The following is a 27,026-nucleotide window of genomic DNA, read 5'->3' on the forward strand; positions in this document are numbered from 1 at the left end:
TTGACTGTTTAATTGGGGTTTGGGATCTTTATATCTATAAACTATTGGTGCGAATTTTTCAATCACACCGCCCAAATAAAATGAGGAGACAGCAAGGACACTTTTTCGTACAAAGTGAAAAATATAAGGTGGAAATTCCATTTACCTTTATTCCTTCTTTAGACCTCCAGCATTCTTCCATGTGATTTTCTAGCCTTCGTCCACACCTTCCTGTCTCTAATCATGTCTCATTTGGGTGCCAAAAAGGGTCATAATGCAAACCAATGGAAGACATCAATGGCACTGCTCTTGATTTGAGAATCTTAATGCTCACAATATGACCCTTGACGACTCCCTTTTCAAGTCTATGTAGCCTCTTGTGCCCCACTGTAGTCCCTTTAGCAACCTTCCTACCATCTACATAAACTTCATGTTGTTTGATCCTTTGACCAAGACCAATTGCTTCTTGAATCCTAATAACATTAAATCTCAATTTATCAATACATTTGAACTCGATCCAGTTATCTTCCGACTCTTCGTCTTTTGGTGCCCAATAAGTCCACAAATGGTCGCCATCTAGCACGTTTTCGGGTCCGAAATCGCCATCCTTCCCCCCTCTTTGGCTGCTAGCTCTTACAAAGCAACTCTCAGCCAAATTTGTAGAAAATATGGTGTCGATTGCACCTCGGAATTCTTTTAGTCTCTGGACATCATTCTCAGATATAAGGCCGGTTGTGTTGGGAGGCACATTGAATAATAGCACACAATTTCGTCCTACCGACTTGTAATAGATGTCAAGTAACTCGCTTAACCTCTTTGGTGATTCTGATTTATGCCAAAACCATCCTTTTCGGATCGAAACATCACATTCTGCCGGCAGCCAATCTGTCCCTTTCGAATCACCAGTGTTGAGATAGCTGCTCCATGGAAATAAAGCTGTTAGCTGGGAGATTTCAAATGTTCTCATTACGCAAAGTTGCTTGTGTGACTCACATGTGAAACTAAGCACTGAGCACAGCTAATAATTGATCCGAGAAGTTTACCACTTTTGCTTTTACTTTAATTCTCCCTTTAGTTGCAGTAGTGCTCCTTGTCAACTTCAAGCGTTCGCTCTTTTTACTTCATTAAAAGGGCTCATTATTTTCGTTACTTACAACGAAGGGAAAAAGGAATAATCAAGACCTGATGATTTGCAGGGACGTGATTGAATAGAAAAAAGTTCTAGATGGGTATCCTACATAACAATACATGATTTTCAAACAATAAATGATTCGGGACCCATTAATAAATGTTTTCTCCCCACATTAATAATTCAAAGTTTCTCTTTTGGGCCCACGGTTGAATGATACAATTAGATTAACTTTCTTTTGAATATTATATTTATACAGATGAGGCAGAAGATAGAAGATATATTCCTTGTATTTTCTGTTTTAAAATAATAAAAATTTATTCTAAAATTATTTCAGATGCAGACAGACATTCTAACAGAAGCAATAATTCTAGAAGCTTTATTCTCTTACGAAAAACAAACCATAACATCGAAGAGTTTCTAAGATAAGCAAATTAAGGGCTCTGTGTGTGTGTGTTTGCCTGAAAATTAGAATTACTACTTACTCGACGATGCTTCCATTTCCGATTGAAAGTGAGGTCCTGTTAATGGTGGACCAACATGTACTTCCTGCAAATCCCATTTCATTTCCAACCCATCTGACATCCGGGCCGGCATCAGAAAATATGTTGATGGAAGTTTGCAACTCTTTCACCATTGAAAACCAATCCGAGAAATAGTATGACATGTTTGGTACATTTGAACCTTTTGCACCATCAAACCATATCTCCCTAACACTCCCATACCTAACAAAATTTTCAAGAAAACGTTATTAGTAATGCATCTAGGTTTCGTTTGGCAGCTTGGCCAACTGCACTACCAAACGGGGCACCAAGTCTACTTACTTGTTAAGAAGTTCTTGCAATTGAGCCAAGTAGTATTCATTGTACTGCAAATCATGACCGTATCTTTTATCATGCCTATCCCATGGAGAAAGATACAGCCCCACATCAATCCCTTCGTGAGCCCTGGCAGCGATGACAAGTTCTTGAACAACATCTCCACGCCCGTTTTTCCATGGACTGCTTGCCACAGAATGGTCAGTGTACTTACTAGGCCATAAGCAAAAACCATCATGATGTTTTGCAGTCAGTATCATGAGAGAAAACCCAGCTTCTGCTGCAACATTGACCCACTGGCTAGCATTAAGCCCAACTGGATTGAAAATAGCAGGGTTTTCATGACCAGTGCCCCATTCAGAATCAGTGAATGTATTGACACCAAAGTGAAGAAACATTATGAGTTCCCTTTCCTGCCATTTCAATTGAGAAGATGATGGTAATGGTAGGATTGGTAATGGAGGTGTGGTGACTTCACGTCTTGAGATGACAACTTTTGAAACTTGAAGCAATGTGATTATGGTCAGAAGGCACCACAACTTGGCCATAATGCTCTTTGTTTTTGTGGTTCCTCTATGCTACAATCAATCTTGATAATGATAAAAGGGACTTTGGCCCTATAAATTTAGCAAGATAGAGTGAGCAATGACAAGGTCCATGATAAGACAAGGGACAGAACAAGAAACCGAGAAAGGGTAAAGATTCTCTGGACAGGAGGAGAAAAAATGACAAAGAAGAAGGTTTTGATTGGAATTTTGTTTTGGTTCTCTCACGGCTGTCATTGTACTTTTGTTTTCGTGTTGGGATCATTCACGGGTGTGCTATGGTTTTTTTTTTTTAATGTACAAATTAAAAAATGAAAAAACTAGATTTCACTTTCCTAAATAAAGGAAAAATTAGTTTCTAGTTGGGAAAATCCTCAATAATCAGCAGTCAACTCGCGACTCTACGGAGTCAAATCCTCAATAACAATTTCTTGGTACCTAGTCTTTAACTATATATATATATATACAGTAAAAAAAAAAAAAACATAGCACACCCGTGAATGATCCCATCAGTACACTGTGGAGTAAAATTTATTATATTATAAATTGCTACAATATAACAATAATTTTACTCTCGCCAGCACAAGCCAAGGAAGCATAAATTAAGAGACAAAATAATCTTTTCATAAGTTTCAATTAGCACTATCAGATTAAATTGGATAAATCTGTTTCTTCACATTTTTATTGCACTTTAGAATTACTATTTTTTGTTGCAATGAGTTTTTTTTTACTTTTCATTTATTTCACGGTATAATTACTTGATTACTTTTTAAATTTTATTTTCTTGAACTAAAGTCCAAGAGATTTTTTATCATTTTATTGAACTAAATTTTACTTTTTAAATTTGATCTTGTTATTTGTTTTTTTATATTTTTTTTAATGTTTTTTTTTAATTTTATCTCTTAGGCAGATTCTGTCCATCAATATCCAATCATTAAATCAAAGGTGCTTCTCTCATGAAGGCATGATTAACTGTCCTTTGTTCTTCGAAAAATGAATTGTAAATACGATGGTGCAATTTTTATGAGAATCTTGAATATATAATTCTATAAAAAATTATTTATTCAACGAATTACAAAATCATGAATATTTATGGAAAATAAATAGTCTAAAAAATTATGCTTATTCTACTATTATTATCCAAACCGAACTAGACAGTTAGACTATCTAACCATACTAATTAAAATAATTAAACCGGACTTGTTTTAAGTAATGTGTTAAGCATTTCTATAGTTTATTTAATAAAAAAAATCATAATTAGTGGAATTTTAATATTTTCATCTTCTAAAATGACTTGCATGCTTTCTTATTTTTTTATCCGGTAATATACTAAAATCTACACACAACCTCGGCCTAATGTTATTGCAATTGAGTTTTTAATTGAACCAATTACTCAATAATTTGATTGAATTGGGTCTATAATGTTGTGTTTATGTTGATTTGTGAAGGATATCATCACTCCTAATTCTAAATCACACATAAATATTCATAAATGCCATAATTTGCAACAAGCAATTATGACTTGCATTGTAAGAAACTATAAAACGTGGTTAAGAGCATTTCACAAGTATTTATTTGATGACTTTTACGAAAACTTTGTTCGAGATTCTAACATTTGTTTTTGCAATATGGCTAAAATTGCATTACAACATCAATCGCGATCGTGTTAGGAATTTTTCCGAGTCTTATTTATCCATTTTCTTGTTTAGTGTGGCAATTAATGGGATATTGGATGTACAATGATAATGATATATTGTCTATTTGTTTCAAATTATGTTTAAATTCATTTTAAAAGGAAATATGTTTGATTTAAAAAAATATTAAAATTAATTTTTTTTAAAATATTTTTATATAGTTTTGATAAGAGCAAAGAGATATGACTAGAAAGATGTTACTGTATACATTGTTGACTACTGCCTTCATTTCCATGAAATGCACATGTAATGAGAATGATTGACGCCTTTAATGCCATTGTCAGATTTATCAACGACCAACTTGCTATAATTTCTTTCCGACAGAAACAGAGCAACAAGGTTTCAAATGAAGAGCCCGTGCATCTGCAGACCGCAGCTATGAAGAGTCAAACAATCGATGGTGTTTGTTTCCGTGAAAGCTTTAGTTTTTAAAGTAAACCACACAAATACAAATAACATGTTTGATAATGTTAAAATTTAATTTATTGTCTGTGTGGAACCATATAATTTAGATTGAAATCACATATTTTTCGAAAGCAGCTGAGCGCTGATTCTCCCCTTCTCCTGCATCCTGGGAAAGTGAATTTTCACTGTTCACGACTTCGCGTGAACAGTGAAGATGTCATTCTCCACTGTTCCAGCCGGACTGAGTCCGGTCCAAAGCTAAATACATTAAAGCGGGTTCGATCCAGTTAAAAAAAATTAATTTTAATTTTAATTTTTAATTATGTTTTATTTGAAAAATTAATGTTTAACATTATTCAATGACACTACATAAATTAAAAAGAGATCGTTTGATAACGTAATATTTACAGAATTTGATCGTTATCCCAATTTTATTCCTGATGATATTTTACATGATGTTGTTGCGCGCTTAAGAAACCAAGAAAACTATAGTCCTTGTCGGATGAATTTCGTACGTGATGGAATTGTAGATAGTTTAATTGAACAATAAAAAATATTTTATATAAGTATTATTTATTTCATGATGTAATAGCAGTAGTTAAATCTACAATATTTAAATTAAAAATTATCAATATTAATATACATTTTTTTTAATTATTTTATAACCTCAATTTGAAAACCATTACTACCCAAACACATTGAACTACTTTTTATTCGATTTTAATTTTAACCACAGTTTTAACTAAACATATATAAATATCAAACCAATCTCAATAATAAAAAATTAATTTTTACAAAATATTTTTTCTCAAATTACAACAACACACGCTTTCACAGTACCGATCACACTCTTCGGCATGTTCACATCTGCAGCTTCACTTCTAATTACTTAGCAATCATATTTTGACAAAAGACATGTTCATTAGTACCAACAATAGATATCTGATAGTCTGACTAGGACCTAGATGATCCGGACCTTGACTGGATTTTAAATTATAAAAATTTGGGTTTGTAATTGACTTTGTTAAATTTAAATGTCCTACTGAGTCAAGTTGAAATTCAGGTGATACTCTGTAACTAGAATGAGATTTTTTTATATATATATTTTTAATAAATCTAAAAAATATAAAATTAATTTATAAATATTTAACCTTGTATATATTTTTGTTTCTTAATTTTTTAATGTAGAATAACTATATATAATCTATATTTACATATATTATTTCTTAACTTTTTGGTGTAAGATAACTATAATATATTTCGTTTTTTTTTTATAACTTACATCTATATGTTTGTTTCTTGATTTTTTAAAGTGAGATAATTATACTATAATTGACATATTTTTTTTTTATAATTTACATTTATATATATTATTTCAAAAAATTTACATGTGAGATGTTAAAACTTTAAATATAATTTTTATTTTATTTTTTTAGGTTCTTGTGACCTGGAACTTCGCCTCTTGATTGAGTCAATTCCTGGAGTGAGTATAATAATTATAGGGCCAACTAGAGGGGCACGTTAATTTCTTTTCGAAAAAACTTAAAGTGAACATGTTTTTCTATTCTTTTTTGATAGGATAAAAATTTATTTTAAAATTATTTTTAAAATAAATTTATTTATATAATTATTTTTATTTTTATTCCTTTTAACTAAATATATTTCTGTTTGTTTTCTAATGGTCTCTTCCATTCTATGACATTAACTAAATGCAAGAGGGTTTTTATATATATATATAATGAAAGGGAGACTTGTTCTATTTTTTTATTATTATTATTAGAACCTGCTCTTCTTATTTGACGTTTTGTGCTCTAAAAACACCCCCCCCCCCCCCCATTAAGCCATTTTGTTTGTCTTAATTTTGCAAGTCGGTCACAGTGAAAAAAATCCCATCAAATTTTACCCGATTTTCATCATTCCAACTCAATTAGATTCGATTGTAAATAGACTGCGATGAATTTACGACCATATTATTTACAATTCAGTTTAGTTGGGTTATATCGAGGAAATGTGATGAAGAAAATGGGTAAAATTGACGAAAGTTTTTTTATAGGGTCTCATTTGTCAGATTGGAAAAAACTAGGGACCAAATTGGGAATTTCCATTGGGCTAGTAAAATGTTTTATGTTGGGTCCTCTTAGTCCAAGAATTCTGCCATTTTGGTTCAACAGAAATTGGGTTCTAGGCCCAAGTTTTACAAATTAAGGCAAAATAATTTATTTAATATTTCGGGAATCATGCAAATTTGAAAAGAAAATCATCCCAAATCACACAAAAAAAAAAATTAAATAAATTCTAGTCTATTTGATTTGTGGAACCAAAGCTTGAGGCTTTTCCTTTAATCAATTCGATAAGCCTATTCCATGCTATTAATCTCGAATTTTATTTCTTTAAAAATCTTCAACCATGAGATGATTAGTGGGCTCCACTGCTGTTTCGCATATGATCGATCGCATACGAACCATTTGATCCTCCTCAGACCAGTGAGATTCTACAGATGGATTCAAAAGATTGGAGGCTTTGGGTTCCAAATTCCAATATCCTAGCACAACTTCTAGAGATTTTTCTATCAACTGTTCAAATCAAATTCGTGTGGGCTATTAATGTCTTCGCAGCTTATTGGGCTTATCTCCACAAACATGGGAGCCATATATTCTTGTTCCGTAGAGGAATATTTTCCCTCGGATATTTATATATAATTTGAAGCAGAGGCACCTTCTGTCCTGTGATTCCACTAAAAAACACCAAGCGATTATGTGATAAAATGCAAACCTTCTGTCTTGTTCAATATGAACCATTCATCTCATTTGTTTACTCAAACCTTACACTTGTAACTGGTGTTATTAAATTTTGCTTTGTCTGACCTAAAATATCAACTCAAAACCTAGCTTGAGTTGAGTTAAAAAAGAACTTGGTGAACCATCTAGGTGGTGGTCCAGTAGTAAGAATTTGAGATCAAGAGGTTAGCTCCCTCTGTGGTCTCAGGTTCGAGCCCTGTAGTTGTTCTTATGATGGTCACCGGAGGCTTACATGGTCATTAACTTTATGGTCCGTGGGATTAGTCAAGATGCGCGCAAGCTAACCCGGACACCCATGTTCAACTAAAAAAAAAAAGAACTTGGTGAAAGTTGTTTAATGTTACTTGGTCAAAAACTGATTCACATTATTAATTTTTGTAAATGATGTGGTTTTCAAATTAAAAAAATAAAAATAAAACTAAAATAATGATGTTTTAAGTAACACGAGTTAACCTGATTAACCTGTAATTCAAGTATTAATCCGGGTCATAAATCTAGCTAGTTTCAATAAAATAATATTATTTAACCAAAAAAAATTCTTAGCAAAGTTAATCATTAAACAAACATTTTAATGGTTGAATTTATGAGACTCCATCGAATGAATAAGATGTTTTAGGACGCAGTCTTGGAAAAAAATATTTACTAAAACTAGCGAGTAATAAAGTAAGATGAAAGAAAAATTAAAATAAAATAATAAACTACATATCATTTGAATATTTTTTTGGGATAAAAATATATTTAAAAAATTATTTTTATGTTTTTTCTACGTTAAAATTATTAAAATTTACTCAGAATATATTAGAGGTACATTAATTTTTATATTTATATTTTTATCTTTTTAATCAAAATAAAAAACAAAATCGTTAATGCATTTTTTTTTATCTAAACATTAATAAAAAAAACAAAAAAACCATACTGTGCATATAGCTAATTTATGCAGTCATTCACTACTGAATATCACAATGGTTTCCCGACTACCCATCATCATGACAATTTGGTATAGAGTTATACTGATTTTCTCAACTGAATGACTCAGTTCAAACTCACGAGATACCAACCAGAATTGCAGAGGTCTCGTCTTTCAAGGCTCTTGCTCTCTTTACGAGTAAGAGCCCATTTAATTTGCAAGGAGAAAGCTTTGAATGCCAAGAGCAGTAAACATGAAGGAGTCCTCTCCACAACTGCTGTGCTGTGTCATGTGTGTACTTGTGGCTTCCTCTTGCTTCAATCAAGATCGATGGTGTCGGAGGACCCATGATTTTTATTTCATTATGCTCCGAGGCTGAGCCATTCGATGTCATAGAGGTCGAGAAGTATTATAAGTTGCTGGGACTTAATTGCCTTTTAAAGAAAAAGTTCTTTCGTCCAAATTAAGATAGTGATTTTGATCGATCAATGGAATTTCAATCTTGAAAGAAATTTTATGGTAATCAAGAAATACTTAAAAAATAACTAGTGGCATCGATCTTGCAAAATGATATATATATATCTTCCACGTTAAAATAACAAAAAATCTTAATAAAATCTATTCTTAATGACAATTTGGGTGGCTGAGCTAATTAGTTAAAGCGACCTTAAACTTTTTCTTAATTAAGTATGCAATTGAAGAATTCTATTCTTAATGCTTCGACGCAAAATCTTAATAAAATCTCAGGCAATAATCAAACACAAAGTATTCGATCTCGAGAATAAGTGGAAATCTGATAAATATGCTAACCTTTTTCCATGCGTCATCGAGGCCTTTAATCTCATGGCACTTTTCTCTCTATGCTAATAATAAATAAACCTATTTCTCTTTCAACAATTGTAATTTCAAAGAAGTCCATAATCCAGCGATCGTTACTAGTTTTTTGCATAGTGACAACTTAGTTAATTCAATTAAATTTGAATGCATTTTGACTTGCCCAGGTTAAATAAGTATTTTTTTAAGAAGAAAATATAATAATATTCAAAAAAGAAATTTTTTGGAATATATATATATATATATATATATATATATATATATATATATATATATATATATATAACCCGGGATAAATTCGAAGGTGGAGACAGACCGAACTGACATGAGGTGTTTTTTGACTTGTGAATATAAATATAAAACCACCCACAAATCCATCTTCTCATTTTCAGGCCATTGGGTATTTTTTTTTATAAAATACGGGATGTTAGAGTTATTTTACACATATCACAACTAATTATCAAATTTATTAAATATCTTATAAACCTAGTAGCCATATAAGATACCGCATAAATAACCTGTATACATAAAAAAAAATTGAATCCAGATAAAAAAAAAAAATTCTTTTTTCTGATAGACCACGACCTCAAGCGCATCGGTGTTTTTTTTTTTGATAACTCGGGGTGTCCGGGCCAGCTTGCGTATACCATGATTATTCTCCGGGTCTACTGAACATCCTGCAAGCCCAGTAGACAGATAAAACATCGCGAGAATGACAAACGTGCACATGTAGGATCGAACTCGGGACGGGAGCAAAGCAAGCCTCACCTGTTGACCACTAAGCTAGACCCTCAAGTGCTCCGTGTTTTCTTTATTATTTTTTTGATTTACGTGGGGTGTCCGGGTCAGCTTACGCGCACCACGACTATTCCCCACGGCTACTGGACATCCTGCAAGCCTAGGAGCAGGTAAGGCACCGTGGAGGTGACAGACGTGTACATAGAGGGTCTAGACCCTCAAGTGCTCCGTGTTTTCTTTATTATTCCCACTGGTTGTGGAACAACGAAGTCAAATGGAGAATCGAGGTCCAACTAGGTTTGGTTGCCATGGAATGTGAACTTGATTTGATAATGAATGGAGGCGTGCTATTTATTTACACTTGCTTTAAGACACTCATGAACGCAACACGTCAAGTGAAGTTCATTGCCGTGTTTTTCTCGGTTTTAGATTTATAATAAGAAATTTATCTTATAGCCCATCATGAGTTTTATTCTTTAACAAGGAAAATAAGTTAAAAGATAATTTTATTTTTATAATATTTTAAATTATATTATGAGATGTATTTTATTCATTTTATCGAGTTAAAAAATAATTTTATAATTTGCTATAAAAGATTTTAATATATTTAAAAATCTTGATAGAATATATATTTATTTAATTAAATGTATTTAGTGAGAAATAACTTTTTTATGATTTTATATAAAAATCTATAAAATTAATGGTGTTAAACTCAATCATTTTCTGGATTTGACAAGTGTTATACCTAATTTGTCCGGGACTTAACACATTATCAAGTTCAATGCGTCTTCACGGGAGCCTGGAGCATACTTGTTTTCCTAAATAAATATGTGTTTTTTTTTAAAAAAAAAATATAGGGATGAAAACTTGATATATCAGTATCCATCTTTACTTAATCCATTTAAATTTTAAAAATGTGTATTAATTGACAATTATGTTAAATGGATAAAAAAATTAAATTATTTATAAAAAAATAGAAACAATATATATATATATATATATCAATCTAAACATGATATATCATATACATATCTTGCACGTTAAAAGAAAAAAAAAAGAAATAGTAAAAAAAAGGCATGGCTAGATGAAAATACTTGATTGCTGTAATTATAGCTTCCTTCGAATAATTTTTGTGCATAGTTGAGCACTTGAGCTGAGCATTCACATCGAGGCCTAACTTATCAAATCAGTCGGTGAGTCGGTGGAATAGTCATTGCAACCTGTCATGAATTAGGGGGGGTGTTTAGTAATATAATTTTATTATTTTTTTTAAAAGTAATTTTTTATATCTAACATATTAAAATATCTAAAAATACCAAAAAAAATATTAATTTAAAATAAAAAAATACTTTCAAAACACAAAAACAAACAAAACTTAAAAACAACTGTTTTCATGTCTCATATAATACTCTTTCTGTAGAATGCAATTGACGCTTCAAAGCAAATTCTTAATAAAATCTCAGGCAATCAAACACAAAGTATTCTCTCAATGAGTGGAAATCTGATAAATATCCTAACCTTTTTCCATGCATGCCTCGTCAAGACCTTTAATCTCATGGCACTTTTCTCTCCATGCTAATAATAAATAACCCTAGTTCTTTTGCAACAATTTCAAAGAAGTCCTTAATCCAGCAATCGTTACTGGTTTTTTGCATAGTTACTAACCTGACCGAGTTGCATTCAAGCTTGAGTGACTTAACGGGTTAATTCACAACTTAGTTAATTGGATTAAATTTGAACACGACTTGACTTGACTGGATTAATTTTAAAAATTAAATAAATAAATTGTAGCAATATTATTTTTGATAAAACGACTGGCCTGAACTCGTGAATTAATCCCGTGACACACCGATCCAAGACAGACCTCAAACCAGTGAAGAGAACCATGCTTTTTTTCCACAAAACAGTTCGATCAAGTCTAATGTCTTGTCAAAAGCACTCCACTAAGTGGCTTGTACAAATTGACAGCTGGGACTTTCGAAGTATATACACAAGCAGAAAGGGGGCAAAAAAGATTCCAATCATTTCATGTATATATAGCCACTATTCCCAGTAAGAAATTATCATTTGCAACGGGGATGGGACCATAATTGTCCCATCATATTTCTCGATTTTTATTTTATTTTAAAAATATTTATTTTTTCTATCTTAGAAATTATCATACAGCATGAAACACACAGCGTGAAACACGTAAACAAAAAGAGACTAGTTAATAAACTAAGATTTCTTTTTGCAATACATGGCATCAAGCCTTTGAACTCCATTACCCCCACTTTTCAAAGCAATTCACATCAATTTCAGCAGTGAATTATCTTGGAGAAAACAACCAAGACATGAGATTTGAAATGCCACGACCAAAAAGCATTGCTAATAGAAATAGAAGAAAAATCTGCTTTTAAGAGGCCTGATCTGCATTACTTTTAGCTTTACAGTAGTGAAATGCGCCCTTAAAGCACGTCTCAGGCATAGAGAAGAATATTTTTTGAACAAGGATCTTCTATGCCTTGAATATGAAGGAGAGTTGTTTGTTTTATATTCATGAGGTGCTAACCTTTTCAACTTTCCACCACATGGGATTGCTACTTGCTTGTCCTTATACAAGAACTTCAAGAGGTGAAACAAGACTATATATAGGTGAGTGGGATTTAGTAAGATTTGAGTTCAACTAGCAAATAAATGGTTGGTGGATTTATATATTGAAATTGGATGAATTATATAAAAAAATATATAGTGGTTAAGATTGTTTCAAGATAAAGATTTTGATAACATTGAACCCTAATCCTATTCGACCTTTCCAAAAAGCTTTAGAAGATGATGATGATGAGTTTCCAAATAAAATAAAGCAAGAAGAAATACTTGAGATTTTTCTACTAAATGGAAGGTGAGGACATCAGGACATGCTTCCTGTGAGTGCAGGGACCATATGTTCAGATCATTGCCTATAGCATACCCCAGCAGCATTTAAGAGGTTCTGCACAAGACCATAACTCCCGCCCCAGTGACATTCACAGTTCCATAGTCCCACTATTTAACTCGCTGAAATCTTTATTGTCTTTTACCATTGGTCCTTTTCCCCGTCAACAAAGAACCTCAGGACGACTTCTATTATATAGGTTTTTTCTGTGAAAAAAAATCAAGGCCTGAGGGTGGTAAGGAGCTCCATCAGTACCAGTAGAACTTTTGTTTTGAGCAAGTCACATGTGAGAAATGTCCAAGCCAGTCAACAGGTGATAGCAGAGCCAAAAACATAGATACCGAGCCAGATTTGAGAAAAGAAAAAAATATAGTGTTTCACGTTGGACCATAACCACATTTACTCCAGCCACTAGCCAAGCCTCCTAAGTCCTAACTTTCTTCAACAGGCATTCATGAAACAACCAACTGCTTTAATTACCTGCACTACAGCAGGATGGTGTAAGTGTCCTTCCTTGGTCCTTGCGAAGAGGTATTTCTAGCCTCCAAACACTACCTCCATAACACTTCTCATTCTGCTTTGCTTTCTCTTCACTTCGTTCTCCAAGCGAAACCCTTCTTTCTTGACCTGAAAAATGTTTGAAATTCCAGTGAAATGGCTGGTTTTCATTCTAACAATTTATCTACCTTTCAACATTGTCGTTTCTATGAACAACCCATTGACAAGAAAGACTTACATTGTCCAAATGGATAGGTCTGCAAAGCCAGAATACTTCACCAGTCACCTTGAATGGTATTCATCGAAAGTACAGTCAGTATTGTCTAAGCCTGAAATTGAAGGCAATGCAGATGAGGAGGACAGGATAATTTATAGCTACGAGACTGCTTTTCATGGGGTTGCCGCCAAGTTGAATGAAGAAGAAGCCGAAAGACTAGAGGAAGCAGATGGAGTGGTGGCTATTTTCCCAGAGACTAAATATCAACTACACACAACAAGAAGCCCCATGTTTCTTGGGCTTGAACCTGAAGACACCACGAGTGTCTGGTCTGAAAAACTTGCAGGCCATGATGTCATAGTGGGAGTGCTGGACACAGGGATTTGGCCAGAGAGTGAGAGCTTCAATGACACAGGCATGACTCCAGTGCCTACTCACTGGAAAGGGATGTGTGAGACAGGCAGGGGTTTTCAGAAACATCATTGTAACAAAAAAATTGTCGGTGCAAGAGTCTTCTACAGAGGATATGAAGCTGTTACTGGCAAAATCAATGGGCAAAATGAGTATAAATCGCCAAGAGATCAAGATGGTCATGGAACTCACACAGCAGCTACAGTTGCTGGCTCTCCAGTTCGTGGAGCAAATCTATTGGGCTATGCTCATGGAATCGCAAGAGGGATGGCACCTGGGGCTAGAATTGCAGTTTACAAGGTTTGCTGGGCTGGTGGATGTTTCAGCTCAGATATTCTGTCCGCAGTTGATAGAGCAGTAGCTGATGGAGTGAATGTCTTATCAATATCTTTGGGTGGTGGGGTTTCGTCTTACTACCGCGACAGTTTGTCCATAGCTGCCTTTGGATCAATGGAGATGGGTGTTTTTGTTTCATGCTCAGCGGGAAATGCAGGACCTGAACCTGCCAGCCTCACCAATGTCTCACCATGGATCACCACAGTTGGTGCTAGTACTATGGACAGAGATTTTCCAGCCACTGCCAGGCTAGGAACTGGCAGAACTATATATGGAGTTTCACTCTATAAAGGCCGAAGGACTTTGTCGACACGGAAGCAATATCCTCTAGTTTACATGGGAGGCAACTCTAGCAGCCTCGACCCAAGTTCATTGTGCTTGGAAGGAACTTTAAATCCTCGCGTTGTTGCTGGAAAGATTGTGATATGTGAACGCGGTATTAGTCCTCGAGTTCAAAAGGGTCAGGTAGCAAAACAAGCAGGAGCAGTAGGCATGATTCTAGCAAATACAGCAGCAAATGGAGAGGAGCTGGTTGCAGACTGTCACCTGCTTCCAGCAGTTGCAGTGGGAGAGAAAGAAGGGAAATTGATCAAAAGTTATGCTTTAACTAGTCGAAATGCAACTGCAACTCTAGCTTTTCGTGGTACAAGTTTGGGAATTAGGCCTTCTCCAGTAGTGGCAGCATTTTCATCCAGAGGACCAAATTTACTGACTCTTGAGATTCTGAAACCTGATATTGTTGCACCCGGTGTGAACATACTCGCTGCTTGGACTGGTGATTTAGGTCCATCAAGTTTGCCAACAGATCACAGGAGATCGAAGTTCAACATACTCTCAGGAACTTCCATGTCATGCCCACATGTTAGTGGAATTGCTGCCTTGCTCAAGGCTAGGCACCCAGAATGGAGTCCAGCAGCAATCAAATCTGCACTGATGACAACAGCTTATGTTCATGATAACACACACCATCCACTGAAAGATGCTTCAACAGCTACTCCTTCAACCCCTTTTGATCATGGTGCAGGGCACATAAACCCAATGAAAGCTCAAGACCCAGGTCTGATTTATGACCTTGAACCTCAGGATTACTTCGATTTTCTCTGCACACAGAAGCTTACTCCAACACAGCTGAAAGTTTTCGGCAAGTACGCAAATAGGTCTTGTCGACATTCTCTTGCAAATCCAGGGGATTTGAACTATCCATCTATCTCAGCAATTTTCCCAGATGATACTTCGATTAAAGTTTTGACCCTCCACAGAACTGTTACCAATGTTGGCCTTCCAACTTCTACATACCATGTAGTGGTCTCACCATTCAAAGGAGCAACAGTCAAAGTCGAACCAGAAATCTTGAACTTCACTAGGAAAAATCAGAAACTATCTTACAAGATCATCTTCACCACAAAGACTAGGAAAACAATGCCTGAGTTTGGAGGTTTGGTATGGAAAGATGGAGCACACAAAGTAAGAAGCCCAATTGCTATCACTTGGTTGACACCACTTACATAAATCATGTTATTGATTTTAACATTTGAGTATCCATGTTCTTTGCAATAATTAGAATGTTTTGTAAAGAGTCCAGAGGCTCGCTCTTTTTTATCACATGGAATGGAATGCCTGCTCTTTGTTTTTCTTGCAGTCACCATTGAGATAGTTTGGACTGACCCTTCCAATTTGTAGTCATAAACGTATAGATGCAAACTAACAAACAGAACATGAGGAAGGAGGGCCATTTGTTATGCCAGGGGACAGCTATCTATCTTCCCTACAACTCATAGTCGGTTCATCTCATATGTCTACTTCATTTTCTTAATGCACTTCAAAAGGTGTCAAATTTAACTATATTTAGGGCAAAACATCAGTTGCTCTTCAGCTTCTGTACATCATACAAACAACAACTAGAATGGTAATAAAAATGTTGTCAAGGTTGAAGTTTAGCCTTTCCATGAACTGGAAACCTAGTATGAACAAACCACATTAATTTTCCACCAATGCTATGGCTGGCCAAAAGCCAGGAAAAATGTTAGAGTTAGCCATGTCTACTATTCCTTGTGCCAAAAAAAAATGGTTAGATTGGATGAAAATCTTATTCGTTGAATAATCAAGTTGACGAGTCCAAAAATTCAAGATATTTAAAAATAAAATTGATGTATTGGATAATTGATTGATCTTTTAGTTCAAATAATTTGATTAATCCTCCCTAGTAAAGGTGTCTAGTGGCTTGATATGGAAAGTCCGAGGGGTTTATAACTAGCAGCAGGTGATGTCTAATAAGCCAAGATAACTAGTAATTGTGGTAGTAGCAGGCGGTGTCTGGTAAGTTAAGATAACAGATAGTTGTTGTAAAAGCAAGTAGTGCCTGGTAGGTGACCAGTAGCTATGGTAGTAGCAGGTAATGCCTAGTAAGTCAAGTAACCGGTAGTCTTGGTACCTGTAAAAGATCCCCTTTGATGGACGTGATGAATCTTCAATAGTAAATTCAGTAACTTTGTAGAGAGAGAACATGCAATAATATTTTAGAGAGATAAACTTTGAAAATATATATGCTAAAAATATTAAGAATGAAAAGTTGTGAATATTTGACTTGAAGGATTCGTAGTGTATTTATAACTCATGAATCTTGTTTTTTTATGAAGAGAAAAGGCTGAATTGTAATTTTATCCTTGAGATATTTTGAATTATATTGTATTTAAAATAATATGTATCATATCAGTATAAATTTTTTTTATAGGTGTTGGGTTTGGGCAAGGTGATCGAGTCTATCAAAGATGAAAGTGGGTCCAAGCACGTTGTCTGAACTCAGACACGTTAGGCTCGGACGTGATAACCCAACCCCACGCCTACCACCCTTGGTGCTGGGCGGTACACCCAATTGGGCACCCATACACTGGGCGTATATCTTGTGCATGGGCTTGGGCTTCTTGTCCGGGTCCACGGTCATGGGATGTGGGCTCAGCTCTTTACTCGAGCCCATTCTTCTTAGGATCTAGGACTACCATGCCTGAGTCTATATTTTTAAAGTGTTTTTTAAGTTTTTTTTTTGGAAGTGTTTTTAAGCTTGTCATTTTTTTGGATCCATCACAACTCATAATTTATTGGTTAACTCCATTTCTGTTCACTAATTTTACTCTCTCCAACTACAAAAGCACATTCTACTAGAAATGAAAGTGGGCTGCACTCCTCCTCTAATCCACCAGCATATAGCATTGAAAAATATATTACTTGTTTCCATAATAATCTTTGTGAATATGGGGCAAGGCTTGTTGCTTCAGTGGGTGCGATTATTAGCTGTCTCTAGAGCACTGCTGGTAAATTTCCTATAGTGATTGCTATTGTTTTGCTAAATGACTCTTCAAATCAAGAATGTTTGTAGTAATGTCCGAGTCTGGGGTAGCAATTTTCACCTGTAACCTGTCACCAGGAACACTGAAAATGTTTAATCTAAATTTTGCACTCATGTATGATATTCAGCTCTATGGCATGTTTTCCCATTTGACAAAAATAGGGCTGCTGGTGTTGAGCAAACTGCTGTTAGGAACACTTCTGTAATCATCGATCGTCGGAGTCAAGAGCAGTAATGTAACTGCAGTTTTCTCTTACCTAAAAAAGATAATTGCAATTTTGATCATGCTAAACTCTGTCTTAATTGATAAAACAGGTCATAAATATTATCCATTGATATTGAAAAGCAATATAGAATATCATTCATTGATTCTTGCAAAGCAAAGAAAATGTTGACACATAAGATAAGACAAGTATCTTCTTCTGGTAAGTTTGGAATGCTTCTCACCATGCAGAGAAGATGGTGAGCAGTCACCTTGGTCCAGATAGAATAGAAGGCGCCAATGGAGTAACCTCTATTGACATTGTTTTCAATGCTGGATTCGATGAGCTGTTGTCTAGGTTACCTTCGATTTCCACATCATCTTCTAGGAAATTTACAAGCATTGACATGGAAGGCCTCTTTGCATAATCACTTTGCAAACACCATGCAGCAACTCTCATAATAGTCATCATTTCAGCTTTGTTGAATCGCATATCTTCACTTTGATTGTTGACTAGATCCATCAATCGATTCTCCTTTGCCTTTTTCTCAAAAAGATTTAGTAAATGCATTTGTTCCTCGGGCTGAGAGCGATCAAAATTTCTCCTCCCACATAACATTTCCAAGACAACAACTCCAAAGCTATAGATGTCAGCTTTTTCTGTGATTACTGAGCTCAACCATTCTGGAGCTAGATAGCCAGGAGTGCCTCGCATGATAGTCACTATTTTACTCTGGTCTTTGTCAACCAGTTTAGACAATCCAAAATCAGAGATTTTGGCATTAAAATTATCATCTAGCAGGATGTTTTGGGGTTTGATATCCAAATGGATTATCTTCTGTCTACACTCTTCATGAAGATAGGCCAATCCCTTGGCTATGCCAAGGATGATTTTCTTTTTCTGATGCTAATCGAGCAAAAACTCACAGGTTTTATAGAATATCCAATTATCCAAGGACCCATTAGACATGTACTCGTAAACAAGAAGCTAATTGAATTTATCAGAACAAAAACCAAGAAGTCTTACCAAGTTCACATGGTGGATACTACCAATTGCCTCAACCTCAGTGAGAAACGATTTCCTGACTTGGCTTGAACCATTGAGTTGCTTCACTGCAATTTTGGTGCCATCAAGTAGAATCCCTTCAAAAGCTTTACCAAATCCTCCCTCACCAAGAACCTGATTGAAGTTTCGTGTCATGGCTTTCAGATCTTCATAAATGAATCTAGTAGGCGTTCCAAGTATATTTTTTTTTCCAAGTAATCTTCCTCTACATCAGAGACATTTCCTCTTTTTCGAGCTAGCAGCACCAAAATTCCAATTAAGAAAAGTAGACCGAAGAAGGATCCAATGCTGGATCCTAATATTTTCACCAGTTCTCTTCTCTTCATTCCCTGAGGAACTGCATGTGGAGCGTTTTGCACCTTAAGATAAACAGAGTGATAGCCACTATTATCACTATCCTTCAATGAAAAAATATCTGGTGGCAAGTAACAATCACCCATAGCAGGATCAGAATGATACCGGAAAACAGCAGCTTTGCACGAACAATTCCTTAAACACATCACCTTGCAAGTCTCCAAAGTGACATTTCCAAGGTCGGCGTGAAAAGCGAAGTAGCTCGTGACTTTTACCTCTAGAAAGATTTGTGATTGTGAAGCATTGCAAGACAGGGAGTAATTTCAAGACACCCAATTTCAGGTTGCTTTTCGATTACTCGCTTGAAATAGGTTGTTCCCTGGATAGTCGGTTCAGGACACCTACATTTCTGACCATTCGAGCAAATACCAAATTTCCCACAAACTGTAGGGTAAGAACATTCATCAATTTCCTCCGTAAATAGATCCGCAACCTCGTTCCATCCGAACCTATCGAATTCTTCCCACTCATAAACTCTTAAATGTCTATCAGAGCCAAATCTCATGTACTGTGCAGACGAAGCCCGGTCAAAGAAAATCTGTTCATATGGTACTTCAGTTGATGGAGAAGAATTTAAGAACGAACCTAAGCTTTCCAGTCATAAATCTAACAAAGGTCGAATCCTTATTCATTTCTGCAGCATTTCCTACAAGTTGATAATACACTTGTGGCAGATTGGACTCAACTGAAGCAAACAATCCTTTGTAAGTGACAGAAAGAGAAAACAGGCCTTGTAAGGTCGAATTGGACAAGGGAACAGTAGGAGTGAGTTTCTGCCCTGCCATCAGGTTTTGACCTGGAAGTAAGCAATCAGTTGGGTGATCGAAGGATTGCCAGGCTGTTGCATTATTATCATCGAAAAGCACAAGGTTGCCCATATCAGTCAAGTTCATACCGGCAACAGATTTACCAGTAGTGTTTGTCGACCAGGCTATGCTCCCATCAACATCTTTCAAGACCAAACCCTCACCCGATGTCAGCTGCAAAGTTGCATTACTTTGAACAGGATGGTCTCAGTTGGCAGACCAAACTACTACAGGGGAACCATAGCCATTGGCAATTGAAATAACAAAGAAGTAAGAGTTACTGCAGGTTCCATTGCAGAAGAAACCACAAGCGAATTTTGGGTCAGAGGTTGCGATAGCAAGGATAGCTCTCACCACTGATCAATCACGAAAAGTGTCTGCACCGACCGTTTTAGTTTTCCATGAATTCCCGACTAGCATAACTGGATCCACGTAAGGTTGGGCAGTGATTAAGTAAACAAGAAGTTGAAGAACAAGAAAGCGAAAAACCCAACAGCAACATTTAGGCCAACAGACATTCATTGCAAGGAAAACAATTTCAGTGGAAAAAGAGGGAGGGAAAGAACGATCAAGGCTTAAAAAATTTCTTTTTAATTGGTTCCAAAATCGAGTTCAAAGTCCACCAAGTCAACTGCAGCTACATTTTATTCTTTTGGGGAAATTCAAGAAGAGAAAACCGTGTATTTTGCTCCACATGACCAATCAATGCATGTTAGAGGAGGACTAGAACTAGTGGCCAATCCCACTCGTCCAAACTTCATTAACTATGAAAGCATCAAACAATAATTGTAAATCAGTAAGGACAGAAAAATACTGGTTTCTTTTTTGTTATAGATGAAAAGAGAAGATGAATATTGGGCAAGAACAATTACTGTTTCTTGACAATTTATGCATCGGATTTGTTTGCTCCTAACAACAATTTATGTATTAGGTAGATATAAAAAAATTAGTTTTAAAACTTTACCTAACCTGACCGATAAATTGACCTATGACTCAAAATTTAGATTAGGTTAGGTTTCAACAAAAACTAAAGGAAAATTAATTTGGTATGATCTAATTAAAAACTCTGATAAACCTATGACCCGGTTAATCTAGAGAAAATCCAATCAAAATCGAATTAAAATTTGTTAATTTATGTATTGAAAAAATATATAAGAAAACATAAAGTAAGTGCTAAGGAGTGCCTATCCGGCATGGGTTTCAAAGGTTTCACCTGGCTTTCATCTAGAAATTGTTTTGTTGTGTAATGGGTTCTTGTTATAAAATAATATAAATTATATCATCGGGTTTTATCTAACAGTTTAAGTTATTGGGTTGAGATGTTTATTTAACATGGTATCAGAGCCTTGATGACCAAGTGATCACGAGTTCAAATCTCATCATCCCCATTTATTTGATAAAAATTTTGAATACCCATGTTAATAATAAAAAAACAATGTTAGCAATTATCCTGTGATTGGTATAAAAAAAATACATGCTTTTACTGGGAAAAGGCATAGAAAAACAATGTATCTGTAGGGTTTGTAAAATGTTTGTATGGGCCCGTGAAAATACATAGAAATACATAGATTAATATTTCAAATGCATAAGATCATCTAACATGTATAGATAGCTTGAATAGCATTCCAGAGCTTAATTTCAGAGATCATATATGGACATGTACGCAAAGATATCTTGTAGCTGAAGCTATCAAATAGGTTGCAGCAGCCATGATCAACGCTGAGGAAGGTGAGATTGAAGAAGAAGGGAATGCTTATGGAACGAGACTTGTTCAGCTTCTAGTTGTTTGTTCTGAGGCTGTGTCTTGTCGTGAAAGCCATATGCCTCAGCAGAAGCTGGACAAGTCTCATTCCATCAACATTCCCTTCTTCACTTCCACATTCCTCAGCATTGATCATTGTCTCTGCTGCTGCCTCTTCAACAGCCTCAGCTGCCAGATAGCCTTGCGTATAAGTCCATATCCGATCTCTGAAATCAAGCTTAATCGAAATGCTATTCAAGCTGCTAACTAGTGCAAATGCTGCTTCCACCGCTATAAATTAGGCTAGTATGACCTTTACTGCTTATGGATTCTGCAACACTGATGATCGTTGATTCTGCAACACTGTTGATCGTTTTATCTTAAGGTATGATAGAAAATAATATAAATTATATTTTGAGATCTTATCTAACAGTTCAAGTAGTCACGAGTTCGAATCTCATCATATCTATTTATTTGATAAAAAGTAAACACAAGGTAGTTGGTCTGTGTAAGTTTTCAACTCAAAGAGTTTTTACTTGAAGGTTTTGATAATAATGTTGTTACTCTCTGTATTAGAAGTCTCGTAATTTGTTACATGGATGAAACAAATCAAAATATATATTTTTTTAAATATTATTGGATTAAAGTTTTTTCATATTTTTTTTATTAGTTGAACGGTGTTTACTTATTGCTTATAGTTCTTTTTTTTCTGAAAAATAAAAAACTTATGTTTATTGAATTTAAGCTTCATAATAATAAGAGATGGATTTCTTATAATTTTAACACTAGAAAGTAATTTTTTATGGGATTACAGAAAAACCATGGGCTCACATTCATGGGCTTACATTAACAGTTACAACAATGGATTGAAAACATTTTATTTTATACATTTCAAGATTAAATTTTTTATAAAATAATAATTTTAAGTGGTCATCAGTTTGAACTAATAAAATTATCATAATTACTTAAAATATATTATTTCACTAATTTTTTTACTTAGAAAAGATTGAGTCTTCGAGGTGATAATATATTTTTTTTTTTAGTTTAACGTGGGTGTTCGGGCCTTGAAGTTAACGACCATGTAAGCCTCTAGTGGCCATCATATGAGCAACCACAGGACTCGAATTTGAGACCACATAGGGAGCAAACCTCTTAATTTCAAGTTTTTATTATTGGATCACCACCTAGATGGTTGTGATAATATTTTTTATAACAAAAGAAAGGGGAGAGAGTGTTTTGACTATCAAGATCATTAACTATTAGTATCTTCTCTTGCATCTGCGTCGGTCAGTAAGCTTGATTTTGCGTATATTTTATTTTTGTGATAAAAAGAATATATGCAATGCGCACCTCATACTATAAAATACGTGGATCTTAGCCATCACTCGAGCTTGTAATCGTGCTAAAATACTATAATATCGTGGCAAAGTCATTAGGCGGCTATATTAAATATATATCGTCTAGCCCTTTAATTTTAAATAGGAATTATTAAATTTATTTGGTACAGCAATTAATTGTTCATTTTCTTGTGAGAGAAACCTCCTTTCAGTCTTCGATCTATCCACTAATATTCAATAGAGTCTCTGAACAAGATTAAAAGTCTTACCAAATTAAAATACAATACAACCATAAAATAAATTAAAATAATTTTATTTTTATAACCTGAGGTGTCCGGGTCAGCTTACACGCACTACAATTAATCTCTGGGTCCACTGAACATCCTACAAGTCCAGTGGATATGTAAGACACAGCTAGGATGACAGGTATGCACAGAGAGGATCGAACTCAGGTGCAGAGGAAGGAAACAAGGTATCTTCCCCCGCTAGGCCACGACAATAATTTTAATGTTAAGAAATGTGGTATCGATTATAGTTCAAAATTCTTTTTGACTTGAAAATACATTAAAAAATATATTTTTTTTATTTTTTTAAAATTATTTTTGACACTAACACATCAAGATGACTAAAAAATATAAAAAAATAAATTTTAAACAAAAAATAATTTTTTAAAAAACATAATTTCAATTACTTTCCAAAACAATATCTAAAAAAATTATTGTCACGTAACTAATCTGCATTATTGTTTTAATCTGATTTATATTTGTCTAGTCAAATTTTAATACACTTGTTCATCAAAGCAAAAGGAAAGCATCGCACGGATACTACTAAAATACAAAAAAATAAAAAATATCATTGATCTTTGACCAAATTGGCTCCATCATCGTTATCATCCACAATTCCACTACTGCTAGGCAGATGCAATTATTTTCTTGACGAAACTTGACATGTCAAACCTCCACGTGTTGGCTCAAAGTTTTCTCTCAAAATCCTTGATTATGAAAAAAGATGCTTACTTCACAGGCCGTGGATTAAAGCCAGCAAGAACATTGTTTCATATCATCATACTGTGTTTCAAAACAGAATGATTGAAATATATGTTAAAAGTTATCATTGCATAACAGTGTTTTAGGTTCTTACAAAACCAGAAATGTCACTAAACTCGGTACAAATACAATGGTTAAAACTCGTAAAATTTGTCCTCAATTCTCTGCTTTACCTGAATTTTAAATTAAATTAAATGAGAATTATTTAGTGTGACCTTAATAGCTAGATGGGTTCAAAGAAAAAAATATAAACATATCAGGTTGATTTCAGTCAATTCATCAAAACCGCGACCGTGTTTATGGACTTTACTAGGTCAAATTAATTTTTTTAATTTATTATATAATAAAAAATATAAAACTAATTTGTAATCAATTCAATACTAAATGATAAAATTCAATAAAAATCCAACATCAAATAATAAAATTAAAAAAAAACAAAACCAAAATAAATCCTAACCAAGAGCGTGGTTTAACGGAGGCCCGCACGTCTGACCTAATTTTTATTTTTTTAATAGTCGTCTGTCCTTTTTTTTTTGAAAAGAAAATGTGATAAAAGATATGTTGTCTGCTACAATGTAAAAAATATATGCACCCTCACCACTTGAATACACGATTTTAAGCTCGCTTCGCATACTTCAACCAACTGAGTTGTAACATGAATTTGTTATGATGTAATTAAAAAAATAAATTATCTTGGTTTATTATTGACATGAACATTTAAACCGACCTTAACATTTTTAGTTTTATTTATAGTTACAATACACTAACTAAAGCATAATTCCCCATTTTCCCTAAATTCTTTACTAATTATTTTCTTTACTATATTATTATATGTATTATGTTGCGGGTCAAATTAATATTTTTTACATAAATAAAATATTCAGGTGTTATTAATGTGTTTTTTTTGCAAAATAAATAAATAAATTATACGAGAATTAACTTAATGTGATTTGATTGAATTGACATATTAAAAGATAACTATGACCGATAAAAATATAGTTTATATTAAAAAATTCAAAATAATATTTTTTTTAGATATTAAAACGACAACATATTAGATTGATTCGGATCAACTCGAGTTAACTTGCTAAATCACTACCCAGGTCACGAGACCTTAATATCCCTATAAAAAGCAATTAGTTTTTTTTTTATTCAACTCAATTCTCAATCCATCTAATATTGAAGGATAAAATTAAAACAAAACTTAACTAAATAAATAAGTCGAGTAAACCCAAATTAACTTGTCAAACTCAGCTCATGATTTTGAAATAACCTAATAGAAAACAAATCAAAATAAATTATAAAAACCAATTCTCATCAACTCAGTGTTAAAGAAAAAGTTTTTTAAAAACAACATAAAAAACCACCTCAGTCAACCGATCAAACTCTTGACCCGGGTCATAAGACTGAGATAATCTCATAAAATACAAACCGAAATAAATTATAAAATCTAATTCCTAATAAAACCAATATTGAAAGATGAAAATGAAAAAAGAATTGACAAAAAAGGAAAAAAAAAACCTCAAGTCAACCGACCCAACTCATGACCCAAGTCATGAGACCATGATAACCCCATAGAAAACAAATAAAAAAATTATAAATTTCACTTCCTATTAACCTGTTAAACCCGGGTTAGAAGACTAGAATAACTTTATAGAAAGCAAATTGAAAAGGTTATAAATTCCAAATCTCAATTAACCCAATTTGGAAAAAAAATTATTCAGTTAAAAAAAGGACAAAAAGCTCAAGTAAATTTGGCTAACCTGCAAAACTCGCGACTTGGATCATGAGACTATGATAACCCCATAGAGAAAAAATAAAAAAATAATTATAAAGCTCAATGCCTAATTAACTTAATGTTGAATGATGAAGCTGAAAAAAAAAATAACAAAAAAATAACTCGAATCAACATAGTTAACCAAAAAAACTCGCGATTTAAGGTCATGAGACCATGATACCTCATAGAAAACAAATAAAAAAAATTATGAAGCCCAATTTATAATCAACTCAATGTTGAAGGATGAAGTTGAGAAAAAAAATTCATAAAAAAATAATTAATCACACAGCTAGCCTGTAAAACTCATTATCTGGATTATAAGACCATGATAATTTCATGGAAAATAAATCAAAACAAATCATGAAGTCCTATATCTAGTAAACCCAATGTTGGAATATGAATTTTTTTTTTAAGATTGAAATTAAAAAAAAAGTCCTAAAAAATCTCAAGGACCAAAAAAAAAAAACCTTAACTTTTCACTATTTATTACTACATTGAAAAGCAAATTCCTTCTAATATATTTTAATATATTTTATATACACACATTTAATGTATTTGAAAACATTAAATCATGAGATTTAAAGATTTGAATGTGAAGCCTCTTAAAATTATAGTTATAGTTATTAAACCTAAACCAGTTTAACAAGTTTATCTGAGAAATTCAAAATTTAAATCATGACTTGAGTTGAGTTTCTAATTAAATCGAGCAAGTCATTAGCCTAATAAAACTTAATTGACTTGGTTTTAATGACGTAGTTGATCCAATCAAATCCAATCCAAGCTCAAAATGTTTAATATTAATAATAATAAAAAATAATAATTAATAAATATAGTTTAACCCATTCTTTTTTCTGGGTCGATTGAGAGCATGGGTATTAGGTGAACTTGGACAGCAAGCCATTGGCAAAAGGTTGTACACTTAAGGGACTTATTTGAAACGTAGAGCATATATGAAGGACTAATTTGTAGTTAACCCCAAGTTAAGTTTTCGAGTCCAAACAAGTTTCCACAGTCAACATGAGGAAAGCCATTCTCCACAGTTATGAACCAAGTCCATTCTAACCACCCACAAACGAAGACTCTCTGCCGCCTCTCATCTTTTTTCTCCGACATCACATTCCTACGTGTCAT

The 27,026-nt window shown here is 33.9% G+C and overlaps 2 protein-coding genes and 1 pseudogene across 2 annotated transcripts; 1 reads left to right on the top strand and 2 right to left on the bottom strand.

Moving 5' to 3' along the window:
• LOC7482167 (alpha-L-fucosidase 1) lies at positions 1-2,681 on the bottom strand. The gene is made up of 3 exons (XM_002318228.4): positions 1,933-2,681; positions 1,594-1,833; positions 1-896 (listed from the first exon to the last, which is right to left on the bottom strand). Exons 1-3 carry the CDS (start codon positions 2,472-2,474, stop codon positions 221-223), a joined length of 1,458 nt encoding a protein of 485 aa, XP_002318264.2. The 5' UTR covers positions 2,475-2,681; the 3' UTR covers positions 1-220.
• Positions 2,682-12,830: 10,149 nt separating this feature from the next.
• LOC7482129 (subtilisin-like protease SBT1.3) lies at positions 12,831-15,861 on the top strand. Its single transcript, XM_002318824.4, has one exon. It carries the CDS (start codon positions 13,396-13,398, stop codon positions 15,730-15,732), a length of 2,337 nt encoding a protein of 778 aa, XP_002318860.1. The 5' UTR covers positions 12,831-13,395; the 3' UTR covers positions 15,733-15,861.
• Positions 15,862-17,902: 2,041 nt separating this feature from the next.
• LOC18103966 (G-type lectin S-receptor-like serine/threonine-protein kinase SD2-5) lies at positions 17,903-27,026 on the bottom strand (annotated as a pseudogene).

The sequence above is a fragment of the Populus trichocarpa genome, chromosome 12 (genome assembly GCF_000002775.5).
Source record: "Populus trichocarpa isolate Nisqually-1 chromosome 12, P.trichocarpa_v4.1, whole genome shotgun sequence".
Taxonomy (NCBI): domain Eukaryota; kingdom Viridiplantae; phylum Streptophyta; class Magnoliopsida; order Malpighiales; family Salicaceae; genus Populus; species Populus trichocarpa.